Genomic DNA, 19686 nt, shown 5'->3' with positions numbered 1-19686 from the left:
CGAGGCCTCCCTATCCATCACCAGCTCCAGTAGCTTGCTCAGACTCATGTCCATCGAGTCAGTGATGCCATCCAACCATCTCATCCATTGTCATCCCCTTCTCCTGCCTCCAATCTTTCACAGCATCAGGGTCTTTTCCAATGAGTCATTTCTTCACATCAAGTGGTCAAGTATTAGAGCTTCAGCTTCAGCATCAGTCCTTCCAATGAATATTCAGAACTGATTTCCTTTAGGATGGACTGGTTTGATCTCCTTGCAGTCCAAGAGGTTCTCAAGAGTCTTCTCCAACACCACAGTTCAAAAGGATCATTTCTTTGGTGCTTAGCTTTCCTTATGGTCTAGCTCTCACATCCATACATGACTCCTGGTAAAACCATAGCTTTGACTAGATGGAACTTTGTCAGCAAAGTAATGTCTCTGCTTTTTAATATGCTATCTAGGTTGGCCATAGCTTTTATTCCAAGGAGCAAGCATCTTTTAATTTCATGGCTGCAGTCACCATCTGATAATAGAAGTGATAATAAAAGCCATATCACCATCTGATAATAAAAGTGATCAAAACCACTTGTTTTAATGGTGGTTGCAGAGCACTTTAAGCTGTGGTAGCTCACTCAGCTGTCCCAGGAATCCTCCGAGGTAGACAAGGCAGGTATTTCCACAGATGAACACCTGGAGCTATAGGAGGGCTTAGAGTCATGTGACTTGCGGGCATCCTACCTGGTTTCTGAAGCCCAGTGTTCTAACACCCAGACCAGCATTCTCTGCGTTCTGTCCTGAGGCTTCCTCTCCTCCCACAGCCTCCACTGATGCTCAGAGCCAGGAGGAGGTGTTTGTTCTGATAGCAACTCTGTGGTCCTCTGTCAATTGCTTTCTATAGTTTGTTTTTCTTCTCTTATTCCTGTAGATATTTAGTAACATTTCAAAAGTATAAAAAAGAATAGAAGGGTAGCAGAATGTGTTACCCCCACAAATCTCTGGCAGAAAGGTTATTTTGAGCTTATTCTTTGAGAAATAGACACAGGAAAAGTTCTGAAGACAGAGTAGCAGTTTGCCCTCTGTGAGGAACATTTACATTGATAAAAAAAATCTCCATTTATAAGGATGTCTCCATCTCTGTGGATTTCCAGGTAGTGCTAGTGGTAAAGAACCCTCCTGCCAATGCAGGAGAAGTTGAGACGCAGGTTTGATCCATGGGGTCGGGAAGATCCCCTGAGGAGGGATGATAACCCACTCCAGTATTCTTCCCCAGAGAATCCCATGGACAGAGGAGCCTAGAGGGCTACAATCTATGGGGTCACAAAAAGCTAGACACAAATGAAATGACTTAGAATGCACACTCCATCTCTGTACCAGGAAGAAAAGAATGGCTCTAAATCATAGAAGAATCTTAATAGATAAGTCTTCATGAAGAATTAAATCTGCATAACAAATCCAACCTGACTCTAATTTAAGCTGGATTTCCTATCAACTTCTCATAAATGTCCCCTCCCTTCTTTTGTCTTGAGCTGGAAACGGTATTTAAGGTGTGGTTTGGGTCATCTCAGGCTTCCTTGGTGGCTCAGGGGCTTCCCTCATGGCTAAAATGGCAAAGAATCTGCTTGCAATGCTGGATATCCAGGTTCGATCAAGACCTGGATTTGATCCCTGGGCTGGGAAGATGCCCTGGAGTAGGAAATGGCAACCCACTCCAATATTCTTGCCTGGAGAATTTCATGGACAAAGGAGCCTGGTGGGCTACAGTCCATGAGGTCACAACGAGTTGGACATCATTGAGCGACTAACACTTTGGGCCATGTCAAGGAGTTACTCAGTTTTTCTGGCATTTCTGATATGTACCAGAAATACATGTGTTAATAAATTTCTGTTTGGTTTTCTTTTTTTTTTTCTGTCATTTATTACAGGGAGTATCAGCTAAGAACTCAGAAGTATACAGGGAAATAAGCACCTATGTCACCCTAAGCCAGCTTCAATAATTGTCAACTCATGAGCTGTCTTGCCTCATCTGAACCCCTACTTGCTTTCACTTCTGAAGATTATTTGGAAGCAGTTCCTAAACATCATATCATTTTTATCTATAAATGTTTTAGTAGGTATCTTTAAAAGATGTGGACTCTTCTCCCTAGATAATTCCAATTCCATTATTATGCATAAACATTAACTTTAATATCATCAGTATTTAACCAGTGCTCACTGTTGTCTTTTCCCCCCTTGTTTGAAACGGCATCAAAAAAGCTACATTTGGTTCATAGAGGTTGTATAGGTTGCTTTTCTATCTCCCTCTATCCCTCCCCCCCTTTCCTCTCAACCATTTATTTAGTTTATTTATTTATTTATTTTTTAAAGGAAGAAACCAGGTTGCTTGTCCTGTAGAGACTCCCACAGTTTGAGTTTGGTGAATTGCCTCTCCCCCAAGTCATGTAACTTGCTCGTCTGGTACCTTAGGTTTGGGGGCTAGATCTAGAACTTGATCTGAGTCATTAAGGTTTCCTCTTTGTAGGAGACAGGGTTATAGGGTTGTGTACCTCCTTTATGAGGTACATAATATCTTTTTTGTATGTGTGATGTTAGGAGTGATTCATGATTATTACTCAAGATCCATTAATTCAGTAAGGGTTCCAAAATGGTGATGCTCTAGTTCTAATTCTTACCTTCTTCATTTATTAGCTGAAACATTTCCATAAAGAGAAGCTTTGTCATTATAAACTCTTTGGTTACCCTGAGCCATAGTATTTATAGGATATTTATAGTATTTATTTATTTATTTACTTTCCCAGATGATACTAACACGCAGTCAGGATAAAGACCACTGTGTAAAAGAGGACTGAATGCATATATAGGATCCTGATGTTTATTATCTCCCCAGATTCACTGCTTTTCTTTTTTTTTTTTTAATTCACTGTTTTTCTTCCTTAGCTCTGGATCCTTCTCAACTCTACCTTTGTCATCTTTCACTCAGTTCTAAAACTTAATTGGCTTTTCATTTCCCGGAAGCTCACCCTTTTCTTCTTGTTTCCCTCAAGCTTTTTTTTTTCCCTCTGATAGCATGTTTCTATTTCCTGTGTTTGCTTTCTTTTCTCGTGAATGAGAGATGAGGAAGTTGGGTAAGAAATGTGTCAAGTATGTGTGGAAGCCTGGAGGAGGAACTGTACCCAGTCCAGCAGTTCTAGCATCTAACTGTCTAAGAAGTTCCCCTAAGGACTAGGAGGTGGTGATTAATGTCAGTCCTTCAGGAGGCTGAATACCAAGGACTATCAAGAAATGTCAGCCTCAGAGACTCTGAGACTCTTGTAGAATGTTGAATGATGGATGATGTGATATTATTTTGGACTCTTTTAAAAATCTCATATGGTTTAACAGTTATGAACAATTTTTGTGAAAGAATAAGAACTATATTCTCAGTTAGTTTGTAGAAAGAATATTCACGGGGTCACAGATTGATATAAAAGATGAAGGGTTTATGGAGACAATATTTGACCATGTTCTGAAGGGAATGGCTACCTACTCCAGTATTCTTGCCTGGAAAATTCCCTGGACAGAGAAGCCTGATGGGCTACAGTCCATGGGGTCACAAGGAATTAAACATGACTGAGCAACTAATACACACACGCACACACACACACACACACACTCATACACACACTACTTATTCAGAAAGTTCTAATTTGGTTAGTTTCATGTTTGATAATGAGTATTTTCTCAGTTGTTTCATTGCTTACCAGTTTGAAGTTTAGGATCAGGAATAGATATATGAGAGAATTCCTTGGTGGTATCTGCCCACACTAGTGAACACGTAGTAAGGGTAGCTCCCGGGAATGGCTGCTCCCATTGTCTGAATCCCCAGGGTGAGCCACCCCTTGGGATTCTGGGAGACTCTCCAAGGCAAGCTGAGTCATCAGAAATTGTGCCTTCCCTTGGCATTCACACCACTGTTCTATTTGGAGTTAATACTTGGAACAGAACATTGAGCCTATGAGGAATGAATCTTCTGGCAGCTGGAAAACCTTTTGCCCGGTTTGCCTCAGCCAGTTGCTACCAAATTCCATAAATGGAGACATTCACAGGTTATAAAATGTTGTTGCCAGCTGTCCTGTTAAATGATTCTTTATCTCTAACCTTTCCTTGTCTGTGGAGGGGATAGATTTTCTCAGTCCAGCTTTGATGGCCCAATCACTTCTTCCCTGTGTGTTCTGGAAGCTTTAAAGAATCGTATTTAGTACTTGTATTCTTATTCTCTCTTTATATACTTTGGGGTTTTGTTTCCTTGTGTTATTGACTATTTAGTTTTCTGTTTTGTTGAGAGAAATTACTGTGAAATTGTTCTTATTTTCATATTTTATATGGAGTATAAAATCTATTTTTCAATTTCAATAGTTGGAACTTATGATTGAGTGGAAATTCTTTGTACTTTATGCTCTTCACCACTTTTCTAAATTGTCATAACTACTTCTTGCTGGAGGCAAAGCAGTGCTTAAGGATAACAAATGACTCTACCCTCAAATTATTTCAAATTACTGTAATGGTTATTGTTCAAAAACCTTTGTTATCTTTTTGAAAATTTAAATAGCAAATAAAGAATAATAATTATTATGGGGAAAAAATGGACAGATGAGTGGAAGATCTGGGCCATGAACTGGCATTATACCTTAATGAGGCTATTTGCCCTGCTGACTTGTTAAATACTGTCTCTGCGCAGAAAACTCCAGGTGTTTAGATGGTAGTGACCTGCCTTTATTTTGCATTTTTTCCCCTAAATTTGTTGCATCTATCAGTATTCTCTTTGGTGGATGACGTTACTCTTACTTCTTTTTTCTATAATTATAAAATGTTAGACTTAAATGGAGAGCTGAGTAACAGGTAACAGTGATTCTCAGAGACACCCATAGGTTTCTGGAAAGTTTGAGGTGGTAGGTGTTAGTGCCTGGCTTCTGGTGGAGAGCCCTAGTTTTATAGTCTGTAGCACTCAAATGCCCTTGACTACACCTGAAATGGGACTGCCTGTGTGTACAGTTTGATGTGCTTACTTCTCTGTGTAAGCTTCGAGATTTCCATCTCAGTAAACTCTATAATGGCACCCCACTCCATTCCTCTTGCCTGGAAAATCCCATGGACAGAGGGCCTGGTGGGCTGTAGTCCATGGGGTCACTAAGAGTCGGACACGACTGAGCGACTTCACTTTCACTTTCAAACTCTGTAAAGAGTGTAGTTTACAATTTACTGTATTCGGGACTTTTCCATGAGCTCTTAATGCTTCTTGGAATAAATGATAGGGCTTGCTAGAAATGTTACAGTGAGTCTTTGTGTTCTTGAGAACTGATTAAATTACTCTGATCTGATCATCTTAATCATAATTCAACTAAATGGCATCCCCTTACTTCTCTACAATAGATGAAAACTTCCGTGAATTCAGGGAAGGTGAGGCAGTTAGTGCATTCTACGAGTGTGTGTGTGCATGTGTATAGAGGAAGGCAGAGGTGTTGAGGTTCAATGTGACACATATTTGAGGAATGGGGACAACTTTCTGTAAATAACTGGATCACGCACTATTTGGTTGAGCAGAAAATGCTTGTTAGTGTTGTGTTTTGTTTATTGTTTTGAATTTTCCTTCCCTTCCTCTTATATGTGGGTTCCTCGTCTTCAAGGAGACAGAAGAGAGCTATGAAAGCAAACCCACCGTTCATTTTCCAGATCTGTGTTAGTAAAGAGGGATTCCCTCAAAGGAAAACCTTGTTTCTAAGTTGAGTTCCTGAAAGATTTCTAAATTCTTGGTGTTTTTCTTTTGAGAAGTCTGTGGAAGAAATGGTGTTGACGGTGGAGGTGTTAATTTTTGGTGACTTCAATTTGTGTTAACTGTTTGGTTTTCGAAGTGGTCCTTCAAGGGATGACTAGAGGGAGGAAGTAGGTTGTGGGGTAGAGTGGCCATTTGGCAGGGTAGGCAAGTGTTGCTGTTTATTTGCCTTTAGTTATGGAAAATAAAATAGCTTTCCCTGAGTCTTACTCAGGAAGTAAGCCTGGTTACCTGCTAAGTCTTGGTTTAGGATTTGAATATTTTCCTTGAGGAATAGATAATTGATAACATTTCTTCCAAACCAGCACCTGAGGTTTATGACTGGTGGCAAATCATGGATAACACTGTTTTCTAGCTTAACTTCTGCCATGTTTAATATTTGATTCTAAGTATAATCTGAGATTCTAGGGGTAGAGATACACTGATGCAGTGTCCCCTTGGGCAGAAAATCTGGGAACCTCCCAAACCTGGTTTCTTTGTGATACTCTAGCAGCAGCTGGTCTCTGCTTGTCTTGCTTTAGTAACATGTGGAGTTTGGGGTGGTAAAGACTGGATCTGAGCTTGTGCCAATGCCTCAGTTCATAAAGGCTTTTAAAGCAGAAAGTGATGGAAAGAACATGCCTCCAGTACATGAGCCATCTTGACTTTCTATTGGGCTAAAATGTTGCGAGTACAGGAGACAGGGGCTTGTTCACATGGAAGCAAATTTCTTACCTTCTTCTGCCACTTTTCACTTATCCATCTTAGACCAAGACTCTTTTGCTATTTTGACAAATGGGTTCTAAAGCACTGCTTGTAATACTTATTGAGCATCCACAATGTGCTAAGCACAAGCTTTATTGTCTTTGAATGTAAAATTATTCTTAAGGTTAAAACTATTGTCTCATGTCTTATAGAAAATAGTGCATCTGCATATATATATTTTTTTAGTTTAGCCCTGAATGTAGCATTTTGCCAAAATGTTTTTTTAACATGCAAATAATAAAAGTTTGTGTTAATAAAATCTGTAGAGCTTGCATTTCTAATTAAGGCGCTTTTTTTTCCCCTTTTAGGAAGGCACCAGAGTAGTTCAGCCCATATTTTTGGGAAAAATAATCAGTTATGTTGAAAACTCTGATTCCACTGATTCTGTTACTTTGCAAGAGGCCTATGCCTATGCCACAGTGCTGAGCGCCTGTGTGCTCATGTGGGCCGTTCTGCACCACTTGTACTTCTACCACATGCAGCGCGTGGGGATGAGGCTGAGAGTAGCTGTGTGCCATATGATCTACCGCAAGGTAAGTGTCACTAGGTACCAAAGTATGTACCTTCCCTGAAGTATGAGAAACATTTTGGGAGAGCTCTCTGTAAATTAAAAATTTTGTAACTCTCATCATTTACACATTACTAGAGATCCTTGTTAATTACATCAAGCCAATTTTGTTGCTGTTTAAGCAAAGTTCACCAAAATATAATGAAAAGTTTTCTCCTGAGATCATGTGGGGGCAGTCTTTAATAACTTATCCACTATTACATAATTGTGGCTGTCTGAGGAGGCCTTACAAATAGCTGTGAAAAGAAGAGAAGTGAAAAGCATCACTTCATGGGAAATAGATGGGCAAACAGTGGAAACAGTGGCTGACTTTATTTTTGGGGGCTCCAAAATCACTGCAGATGATGATTTCAGCCATGAAATTAAAAGAAGGTTACTCCTTGGAAGGAAGGTTATGACCAATCTAGACAGCATATTAAAAAGCAGAGACATTACTTTGTCAACAAAGGTCTGTCTAGTCAAGGCTATGATTTTCTAGTGGTCATATATGGATGTGAGAGTTGGACTGTGAAGAAAGCTGAGCACCGAAGAATTGATGCTTTTGAACTGTGGTGTTGGAGAAGACTCTTGAGAGTCCCTTGGACTGGAAAGAGATCCAACCAGTCCATCGTAAAGGAGATCAGTCCTAGGTGTTCATACTTTGACCACCTGATGTGAAGAGCTGACTCAATTGAAAAGACCCTGATGCTGGGAAAGATTGAGGGCAGGAGGAGAAGGGGACGACAGAGGATGAGATGGTTGGATGGCATCACTGACTCAATGGACATGGGTTTGGGTGGATTCAGGGAGTTGGTGATGGACAGGGAGACCTGGCGTACTGTGGTTCATGAGGTTGCAAAGAGTCGGACACAACTGAGCAACTGAGCTGAACTGAACTGAACTGATTGCATAGTATTCACTAAATTATAATGAGGAAGTCTAATTAAAAACTAAGTATCACAATGATTTTCAATATTTTCATGCCTAAATCTCATAATGATATTTATGGAAAATTCTTAATGTTGTTTATTAAAACCCTCACTTATATCAAAGTTTTATTTACAGGTGAACTTCAGTGATTGGATCTATAAAATTAGACTAAGAAGCAAAAAGTATATTTGAGAAAGAGAATGATAATAATTTTAACAGATCCATCTAATTACATTCAATATAATTGTGTTAACTAAAGAAATATGTAAATGAAATCCACACAAATGCAAACTCATTCACTATATTCTATAGATATGAATGTTTTTAATGGTATTAAAGAAAATCTTAGGGTGTTTGATAGAAAACTTGAAATTCTACATTGTTTTATTAATTTTGTAGAGAATTTTTTGCTATTCATTCAAGCTATTTAAAAAAATTTTTTAAGTTTTAATGGGAGGATAATTTCTTTACAGAACTGTGTTGGTTTCTGCCAAACATCAACATGTATCAGCCATAGGTATACACCTGGTGAAGGAGATACCATGATCAAGCTGTTTTTAATACAATATTTCCTTTTATCTTTAATATGCAGTGTAGCACTTTTAATAACCACCTGATTTTTTATTCATATGTTAAAAAGTTTTATTGAACTTTAACTGACCTGAAACACTGTTAGTTACAGATGCAGAAAATAGTGATTTGTATTTCTATACATTACAAAATAATCCCCATGATCAGTCTAGTTACCATACAAAGTTATTAAAATATTATTGACTGTTTTCCCATGCTACATGCTTCCTCCTTCAGACTTGTTTATTTTGTAACTGGAAGTTTACCTCTTTTAAAAAAAAAACTTTTTATTTTGTATTGGGGTATAGCTAATTAACCGGAGAAGGCAATGGAACCTCACTCCAGTACTCTTGCCTTGAAAATCCCATGGATGGAGGAGCCTGGTAGGCTGTAGTCCATGGGGTCGCTAAGGGTCGGATATGACTGAGTGACTTCACTTTCACGTTTCACTTTCATGCATTGGAGAAGGCAATGGCACCCCACTCCAGTACTCTTGCCTGGAGAATCCCAGGGATGAGGGAGCCTGGTGGGCTGCCGTCTATGGGGTCGCAGAGAGTCAGACACGACTGAAGTGACTTAGCAGCATAACTAATTAACAATGTTACGGTAGTTTGAGGTGAACAGGAAAGGGACTCAGCCATGCATATACATGTATCCATTCTCCCCCAAACTCCTCTCCCATCTAGACTGCCACATAACATTAAGAAGAGTTCCATGTGCTATTCAGTAGGTCCTTGCTGGTTATCCATTTTGAATATAGCAGTGTGTACATGTCTATCCCAAACTCTGCTGCTATCCCTTTCCTCCATCCTTCCCCCTGGCAACCATAAGTTCATTCTCTAAGTCTGTGAGTCTCTTTCTGTTTTGTAAGTACATTCCTTTGTATCATTTTTTTTAGATTCCACATATAAGGGATGTCATACCATATTTCTCCATTTGACTTACTTCACTCAGTATGATGCCCTCTAGGTCCATCCATGTTGCTGCAAATAGCATTATTTCATTATTTTTAATTACTGAGTAATATTCTACTGTATCTATGTTCCACATCTTTATCCATTCCTCTTTCAATGGGCATTTAGGTTGCTTGCATGTCTTGGCTATTGTAAACAGTGGTGTAATGAACATTGGGATTCATGTATCCTTTCAGATCATGTTTTTCTCTAGATATATGCCCAGGAATGGTATTGAAGGGTCATATGGTAGCTATATTTTTAAAATTTTTTATGGAAACTCCATACTTTTCTCCATAGTGGCTGAACCAATTAACATTCCCACCAATGATGTAGAAGAGTTCCCTTCTCTCCACACCCTCTCCAGCATGTATTGTTTGTGGATTTTTTGATGATAGCTATTCTGCCTTGTGTAAGGTGATATCTCATTATAGTTTTGATTTTCATTTCTCCAATAATTGGCAGCATTGAACATCTTTTCATGTGCCTCTTGTCTATCTGTATGTCTTCTTTGGAGAAATGTCTGCTTATGTCTTCTGCCCATTTTTTTATTGGGTTGTTTGTTTTGATGCTGTTGAGCATCATGAGCTGTTTGTAGATTTTGAAGATTAATCTCTTATTGGTCACATCATTTGCAAATTTTCTCCCAATCTGTGGATTGTCTTTTTGCTTTGTTTGTTTCCTTTGATTTACAAAAGCTTTTGAGTTTAAGTTGGTCCCATTGTTTATTTTTATTTACATTATTCTGGGAGATAGATTGAAAAAGATACTACTACAATTTATGTCAGAGACTGTTCGGCTTATGCTTTCCTCTAAGAAGAAAGTCTTTAGTCTATTCTGAGGTTATTTGTATGTATGGTGTTAAAGAATGATTTAACTTGTTTTTTTTTTCTTTTCACATAGCTGTCCAGTTTTCCCAGAACCATTTTTTGAAGAGACTGTCTTTCCAAACTTTTGTAGTCTTGCCGCCTTTGTCATAGATTAATTAATCACTGGTGCATGGGCTTATTTCTGGGTTTTCTATCCTTTTCCATCAATCAATATTTCTGTTTTTGTGCCAGCACCATACTGTTTTGAAGACTGTAACTTTTTAGTATAGTCTGAAGTCAGGGAGCCTGTTTCCTCCAGTTCCATTTTTTTTTCTCAAGGTTACTTTGGCTATTCAAGGTCTTTTGTATCTCCATACAAATTTTGATATTTTTTGTTCTAGTTCTATGAAAAATGCCATTAGTAATTTCAAAGGGATTGCATTGCATCTGTAGATTGTCTTGGGTAGTATAGTTATTTTGACAACCTTGATTCTTCCAGCACACAAACATGATATGTCTTTCTATCTGTTTGTATCTTATTTGATTTCTTTCATCAGCAACTTATAGTTTTCAGAGTACAGGTCTTTTTATCTCCTTTGGTATGTTTATTCCTAGGTATTTTATTCTTTTTGATGTGATGGTAAATGGAATTGTTTCTTGAATTTGTTTCATATCTTTCATTGTTAGTGTATAGAAATGCAACAGATTTCTATGTATTAATTTTGTAACCTTCAACTTAACCAAATTCATTGGTAGTTCTAGTAGTTTTTGATAGCCTGCTTAGGATCTTCTATGTATAATATCATGTCATCTGCAAATAGTGACCATTTAACTTCTTTTCCTATCTGGATTCCTTTTACTTCTTTTTCTTCTCCGATTACTATGACTTCCAATTACTATGTTGAATGATAGTGATAAGAGTGGAAATCCTTGTCTTGTGGGGGACTTAAATCACAAATTTAGTGTTGTGAGTGGTCTCTTAATATTTTCTTTTTCTATTCCTGGTTCAGTCTTGAGAGACTGTACCTTTCAAAAAAATTGGCCCTTGCTTCCAGGTTGTCCATTTTATTAGCATACAGTTGTTTTTAGTAGTCTTACGATTCTTTGTATTTCTGTGATGTCAGTTGTAACTTCTCCTTTTTCGTTTCCAATTATATTCATTTGAGTCCTCCTTTTTTGATGAGTCTAGCTAAAAGTTTATCAATTTTGTCTGTTTTTTCAAAGAACCAGCTTTTGGTTTCATTGATGTTTGTGATTATTTTCTTTGCCTCTATTTCATTTATTTCTGCTCTGATCTTTATGATTTCTTTCCTTCTACTAACTTTAGGTTTTGTTTATTCTTTTTTTCTCTAGTTGTTTTAGGTGTAAGATTAGATTGCTTATTTGAGATTTTTCTTGTTTCTTGAGGTAAGATTGTATTGCTATAAACTTCCCTCTTAGAACTGCTTTTGTTGCATCCCATACATTCTGGACCATTGTGCTTTTGTTTTCATTTGTCTCTTGTTTTTTTTTTTTTTTTTTCCCCTTTGATTTCCTTCAGTTATTCATTTGTTGTTTAGTGGCATATTGTTTAGCTGCCACATGTTTTTATTTTCTAGTTTTTCTTGTAGTTTATTTCTAATCTCATAGCATTGGGATCAGAAAAGATGCTTGATATTATTTCAGTTTTCTTAAATATACCAAGGCTCTCCTTGTGACCTACCATGTGGTAGTAAGACCTGATTTGATGTGCTCAGTTATCTTACATTGAGAAATCCCATGAAATTATTGTAAACACTTTATTCTGGTCTCAACTAGTGTAAGAGGAGTAAGGATTTCAGATGTATTTACAAAGAGTTGCTACAGATACATCAGTGTCAAATGTAAAGGGCTCTTTATAAACTTGATTCTCGATATCTCTTTATACTGTTTGCTTAAAAAAAAAAAAACTCATTTAGCTGTATATTACACTTGAAATTTCATAAGAGAGTAGATCTTAAGTGTTCCCACCACACAGACAAAGTAGGATAACTATCACCTCTTCTTACAGAAACACCAAAATCACAGGTAACTGCTGAACAATCATTGACAAAAAATGCTGCTGCTGCTGCTGGTGCTAAGTCACTTCAGTCATGTCTGACTCTGTGCGACCCCATAGACAGCAGCACACCAGGCTCTGCTGCCCCTGGGATTCTCCAGGCAAGAACACTGGAGTGGGTTACCATTTCCTTCTCCAATGCATGAGTGTGAAAAGTGAATGTGAAGTTGCTCAGTTGTGTCTGACCCTTAGCGACCCCATAGACTGCAGCCTACCAGGTTCCTCTGTCCAAAGAGACTACCAAAAAAGATATCTTACATCTAAAGACAAAGAAGAAGCCACAACAAAACAGTAAGAGGGGCACAGTCACAATAAAATCAAATCCCATACTTGCTGGGTGGGCAACCCACAAACTGGAAAATAATTATACCACAGAAGTTCTCCCATAGGAGTGAAAATCTTGAGTCCCAGATAGGTTTCAAGTCTGGGGAGTTGGCAATGGGAGAAGGAACTTCCAGAGAATGTGGCTTTGAAGCCCAGTGGGGTTTGATTGCAGGAATTCCACAAGACTGCACACAAGGCCTTGTAAAACTAGGACTCTTGGGGAAAAGGAGTGACCTCATAAGATCCTGGGTCAGACCTACTTGCTGGTTTTAAAGGGCCTCCTGTGGAGGTGGGATATGGCTTGTTTGGGACAAAGACACTGGCAGTGATAGTTCTGGGGAGTACTCACTGATGTGAGACCCCCTGAAGCTGCCATTTTCTTACCAAAACCTAGCCCCACTCAACAGCCTGTGGCATCCAGTGCTGGAACACCTCAGGCTAAATAATCAACAGTGTTAACAGGGTAGGAACACAGCCCTACCCATCAGCAACAGGCAGCTTAAAGTCTTCCTGAGCACAAAGTTTCCCAATAACCACACCCACTGGCATGGCCAGCTCACAAGAGGAACAAGACCCAGCTCCACACACTAGTGGACAAGAACCAGTCCCAGTCTAATGAAGCTCTTAGACAGCTTCATTCACCGGGGAAAGACAACAGAAACAAGAAGTACAGTTCTGCAGCCTGTGGAATGAAAACCACAATCACAGAAAATCAGACTAAATGATATGGCAGAGGAATATGTCCCAGATGAATGAAGAAGTAAAACCCAAGAAGAACAGCTAAGAAAAGTAGAGATAGGCAATTTACTTGAAAAAGAATTCAGAGTAATGATAGTAAAGGTGATCCATGATGTTGGAAAAAGAATGGAGGCACAGATAAAGAAAATATAAGAAATGTTTAACAAAGAGCTAGAATAATTAAAAAAACAAACAGAGATGAACAATAAAAAATCTGAAAAATTCACTAGAAGGAATAACTAGCAGAATGTTAGGCAGAAAAAAGGTGAGTTGGAGACAGAGTGGTGGAAATCACTGCCATGGAATAGAAGGAAGGAAAAAGAATGAAAAGAAAGGAAGATAGTCTGAGACCTAGGAACAACATTAAATACACCAACATTTGCATTCTTGGGCTCCCAGAAGGAGAAGAGAGAGAGACAAAGAACCTGAGAAAATATTTGAAGAGATCATAGCTGAAAATTTCCCTAACATAGGCAAGGAAATAGTCACCTAAGTCCAAGAAGCACAGAGTCTTGGGCTGGATAAAGTCAAAGAGGAATATACTAAAACATAATAATAAAACTGACAAAAATTAAATAAAAAGAAAAAATAGCAACAAAGAAAAAGAAAAAATGCAGCCAGAGAAAAGTAACAAGTAATATACAAGGAAACTCACATAAGATTATCAGCTGATTTCTCAGCAGAAATTGTAGGCCAGATGGGTGTGGCATGACATATTTAAAGTGATGAAAGGGAAGAATCTACAACCAAGAATATTCTACCCAACGATGCTCTCATTCAGATTTGACAGAGAAATCAATAGTCTTACAGATAAGCAAAAGCTAAGAGAATTCAGCACCACCAAACCAGCTTTCCAAAAAACCCTAAACAAATTTCTTTAGGTGGGAAAGAAAAGGCCACATCTTGAAACAAGAAAATTACAAATGGAGAAGCTCACCAGTAAAGGCAAACATACAATAAAGGTAGGAAATAATCTACACACAAATATGATACTAAAACAGCATGATAAAACCAAACAATTAAAATGGAAAAAATTGCTTCTTTTGCCTACTTATCTAGATCTGTTTCTTGGGAGTACTTTTCTTAGCAAAGTGAGAGATGTCTCCTCATTTTCCTTGAGGAGAGACTTGTAGTCTTGTGGGGTGTGACCTTGGGGCCTGGCTTCTCACTATGTGTATTTGGCTGTAGTATCTGAGCCAGTTTCCTCTTGGGTGATGTGGAAATGGCAGAGGTACTCCTACACTCTAGTCAGGGGTCTTCCTTCTCATTCATCAGCTTAACTCAGCAGTGGCCACAGGACTGGAAAAGGTCAGTTTTCATTGCAATCCCAAAAAAAGGCAATGCCAAAGAATGCTCAAACTACTGCACAATTGCACTCATCTCACACACTAGTAAAGTAATGCTCAGAATTCTCCAAGCCAGGCTTCAGCAATATGTGAACCATGAACTTCCTGATGTTCAAGCTGGTTTTAGAAAAGGCAGAGGAACCAGAGATCAAATTGCCAACATCCGCTGGATCATGGAAAAAGCAAGAGAGTTCCAGAAAAACATCTATTTCTGCTTTATTGACTATGCCAAAGCCGTTGACTGTGTGGATCACAATAAACTGTGGAAAATTCTCAAAGAGATGGGAATACCAGACCACCTGATCTGCCTCTTGAGAAATTTGTATGCAGGTCAGGAAGCAACAGTTAGAACTGGACATGGAACAACGGACTGGTTCCAAATAGGAAAAGGAGTACATCAAGGCTGTATATTGGCACCCTGTTTATTTAACTTCTATGCAGAGTACATCATGAGAAACGCTGGACTGGAAGAAACACAAGCTGGAATCAAGATTGCCGGGAGAAATATCAATAACCTCAGATGCAGATGACACCACCGTTATGGCAGAAAGTGAAGAGGAACTAAAAAGCCTCTTGATGAAAGTGAAAGTGGAGAGTGAAAAAGTTGGCTTAAAGCTCAACATTCAGAAAACGAAGATCATGGCATCCGGTCCCATCACTTCATGGGAAATATATGGGGAAACAGTGTCATACTTTATTTTTCTGGGCTCCAAAATCACTGCAGATGGTGACTGCAGCCGTGAAATTAAAAGACGCTTACTCCTTGGAAGGAAAGTTATGACCAACCTAGATAGCATATTCAAAAGCAGAGACATTACTCTGCCAACAAAGGTTCATCTAGTCAAGGCTATGGTTTTTCCTGTGGTCATGTATGGATGTGAGAGTTGGACTGTGAAGAAGGCTGAGCGCCAAAGAATTGATGCTTTTGAACTGTGGTGTTGGAGAAGACTCTTGAGAGTCCCTTGGACTGCAAGAAGATCCAACCAGTCCATTCTGAAGGAGATCAGTCCTGGGTTTTTTTTGGAAGGAATGATGCTAAAGCTGAAACTCCAGTACTTTGGCCACCTCATGTGAAGAGTTGACTCATTGGAAAAGACTCTGATGCTGGGAGGGATTGGGGGCAAGAGCAGAAGCGGATGACAGAGGATGAGATGGCTGGATGGCATCACTGACTCGATGGACGTGAGTCTGAGTGAACTCCGGGAGTTGATGATGGACAGGGAGGCCTGGCGTGCTGCGATTCATGGGGTCTCAACGAGTCGGACACGACTGAATGACTGATCTGATATGATCTGATCTGATTTGTTATTTTATTGTACCTTTTACCATTTAGGAGATGAATACTCAGATTTTCACACAATTTAGCTAGATGTTTGTGTTTCAGATAATGCTTAGCTCTCATAAACACAGAGAAAGGAAATTACTCTGGAACTGCAATGTGAAAATCTTAAGTTAAGTTTGAGGTGATGGTTCAGTTAAAGCTCTCTCTCTCCATTGCAGAGATGAGCCATTATCCACCTGTCTTCCTTTCTCTTACATTGGAAGAGAAACATTTGGAACATTGCCTTTGGGAAACTTGATCTGACCTGGAATGTTTACCTAGATGAATATAAACATCTCCCAAAGCCATTAATTTGCTGGTTTGATTAGGCTAAGAAAATTGTCCTTTTACTAAGTCAGGTATTGTTGGGATTAAACCATAGACATAACCTGAAATTTCAGAAACATGGGAAAGAACAGTTTCTTTGTGCATAATCTTACATCTAGAATCCTTCTGAGATGAAGAAATAAGATACTCCTTTACAGGTTACAGGTGGGCTCATTCCTTAGGGCAAAAGCTGATGATGCCAAGCAGCTCTGAAAGGCCCCTCTGAATGCTTGTGGTTCAAGTTCAGGCTCCACCTCTTGATCTTTGGTCCTGGGAAGAAATCAGGTTGGGTGTTAGAAATGGGATGGCTACTAAGCTCAGAGCCATGGTTTGTAATTTTGAATGATTTCATGGGGGTGTATCGCATATAAAAATGACTTGTCACTTATTTACCTTTCCACAATTTTGGAAAAATTACTTTTGCCTTTTGATCATTGATTTTTTAAAAATTGTGGTAAAATGCATGTAATATAAAATTCACCATTTTAACTCTTTAAGTGCACTGTTTAGTGACATTAAGTATATTCACATTGTTGTGTAGACATCACTGCTATGTGAACTTTTTCCTCTTCCGAAACTGAACCTCTGAACTCATTAAACACTAACTCCCCACCTTCCCCTCAGCCATCAGCATTCTACTTCTTCTCTCTATGAATTTGACTATTTTAGGTACTTCATGTAAGTGGAATCGTGCAATGTTTGTCATTTGGCTTATGTCATATAGAACAGTGTCTTCAAGTTTCATCCATGTTGGAGCAGGTGTTTAATTCCTGTTCAAGGCTGAATACTATTCCATTATAGATCTATACAACATTCTCTGTATCCAATCATCCGTAATGGACATTTGGGTTGTTTCTACCTTGTGACTATTGTGAGTAATGCTGCTATGAACACGAGTGTACAAATATCTATTTAAGTCCATGCATTCAGCTTTTTTGAGTGTATTTCCAGAAATAGAATTGCTGTACTATATACTAATTTTATGTTTAATATCTTGAGGAACTGCCATACTCTCTTCCATCATGGTTGCATCATTTTACATTTCCACTTCAGTGACTTTTCTGTTTAATGTGAGGAGTAAATGACAAGTTTTTATGAAATATGACATTTTGTTTGGATCCATGGCTCCAGTTGATAGTCTGTTGAAACAGCTCAAGGTGGTCTGTTCAAGTTTCTCAGATCTTTAGGGCATTTTTCATAAATTTTTTTTAACCAAATAAAGGGAGTGTACAACTTAGGTTGTATATTTGTAAATTCAGCAGACCAACATTAAGAACACAGATTCCTCACAGGAGTAGTGTTTTGAACATTGTACTCGCTTACTTCAGAATGAAGGAACTAAGACCAATGTATGTGGAATGATGTCATATTTGGAATTAATGATTGATTCCATATTTATAGTTCAAGTCCCCTAATGTCTTCCTTTAGGTGACCTCAACACTCTCTTCTAATTGGGCTCAACTTTACTTTAGTTGAGTAAAGTCAAAGCTATGGTTTTTCCAGTGGTCATGTATAGATGTGAAAGTTGGACAGTAAAGAAAGCTGAGCGCTGAAGAATAGATTCTTTTGAACTGTGGTGTTGGAGAAAACTCTTGAGAGTCCCTTGGACTGCAAGAAGATCCAACCAGTCCATCCTAAAGGAAATCAGTTCTGAATATTCATTGGAAGGACTGATGCCAAAGCTGAAACTCCAGTACTTTGGCCATCTGATGCAAAGAACCTACTCATTGGAAAAGACCCCTATTCTGGGAAAGATTGAAGGCAGGAGGAGAAGGGGATAACAGAGAATGAGATGACTGGTTGGCATCACCAACTCAATGGATATGGACTTGCTTTAGTTGGCTCCTAAGTCTAAAGCTACACACTTTACACTTCGAGTAGGTCCATGTTCATTGAGAAGCAGGATGGGGTATTTTGCTTCTATCTCCTATTCCTCCCTTTGCTGTCCTTGTGGACGGGGCTGTCGCCACATTGAGGAGAGGAAGAATGGACAAGTATCCCTAGAGCCCTGCTCTCAGGGGCCATACTGCTCATCCTGACACCACATAAGACCCCAGGGAAACATGCTTCATTTTGTTATGTTCTAAGAGTGACTTGCTATCACTGTAGGAATCCAGTTTGCTGTTGCTTTTTCTTATTTCAGACCCTTCGCCTGAGTAGCTCAGCCATGGGAAAGACCACCACAGGCCAGATAGTCAATCTTCTGTCTAATGATGTGAACAAGTTTGATCAGGTAAGCTTCCCCTGAGGGATCCTCTTACATTTCCCATCCTTACTGGATTCAGCTTATTGGGATGCCAGGTGTCCAGGTTTGGTGTTAGCCAGCGTTCTGTTGTGGACATAAGACAAGAGTTCTCTTAATCCAACTCTCATTTCTTCTGTGTGCAACTTAGATGTAATAATGTATATTGTCCTGTGGATGAGAATTTTGTTTTTTTTCTGAGGTTACCTACAGCATAATGACAATAATAAGTAAGCAGCAGTGTTCTTGTCCAGCTTGGTTAGTGTCCCTGGGGAGTCTCCTGAAGTGGCACTTCTTGACACGTGGTGTGAGTGTTGCTGAACAATCTTCCTCTTCTTCTGGATGATGAAGGCTTGGTGGGCTGGGATTGTTCTTTCCCATGTGCCCTCTTCAGTGCCTGCTGCATAAGGAGCCTTCAAGGACTATGCCAAGTGGCTGGTCCCCAGACAGACACCACCTACTACTTGCTGTCCTCCCACCACAGTCTTTTTTACAATTACGAATAGATTGCATTATCCAGGGCATTATTGCTATTGGTCAGATCTTTTTTTGTACTAGACTACTTCTCTTTCAGTTATTCATTCATGAAACATGAAGTAAGGTTCCTACTTACTTTTAGGGCTGAAAAAAGATTTAGTTTCTTCCTTGGAGAAGCCACAGCCTGTCAGGGAGGTAAATATATAAGTAGTTACTGAAGAGCATGGTGCATGCCATAAAATAAGCTTTCCTGGGATGCTGAGGAGAGATGGGGGTTAAACATTGGCGCATAGAGATTTTGGGGATGCCCTGAGCTCATTTGTGGTGTAGACAAAAAACATCTTTTTTCAGTGCTGCTGGTCGGATTCTCCCTGGACGTCCCTTAGCTTGGCCCTTTGATGTCCCAAAACAGCATCATCTGGTAGATGCTTGGGTTTCTGCTTTAGTAGGTTTAAAAACCCACTGAGATCATTTCTGTGTAGGTCCATGTCTGTTC

The 19686-nt window shown here is 39.1% G+C and overlaps 1 protein-coding gene across 1 annotated transcript in view; it reads left to right on the top strand.

Moving 5' to 3' along the window:
* LOC100337076 (ATP-binding cassette sub-family C member 4) overlaps nt 1–19686 on the top strand; it is a 166644-nt gene that overhangs the window by 10991 nt on the left and 135967 nt on the right. Inside the window, exons 4-5 of the mRNA XM_025000154.2 lie at nt 6838–7062; nt 18615–18704. Coding sequence (XP_024855922.1) covers nt 6838–7062; nt 18615–18704 — 315 coding nt within the window. The remainder of the gene's footprint in view (nt 1–6837; nt 7063–18614; nt 18705–19686) is intronic.

The sequence above is a fragment of the Bos taurus genome, chromosome 12 (assembly GCF_002263795.3).
Source record: "Bos taurus isolate L1 Dominette 01449 registration number 42190680 breed Hereford chromosome 12, ARS-UCD2.0, whole genome shotgun sequence".
Classification (NCBI taxonomy): domain Eukaryota; kingdom Metazoa; phylum Chordata; class Mammalia; order Artiodactyla; family Bovidae; genus Bos; species Bos taurus.
The sequence above is the reverse complement of the archived record's forward strand: the minus strand, read 5'-3'. Positions and strand labels throughout refer to the sequence as shown.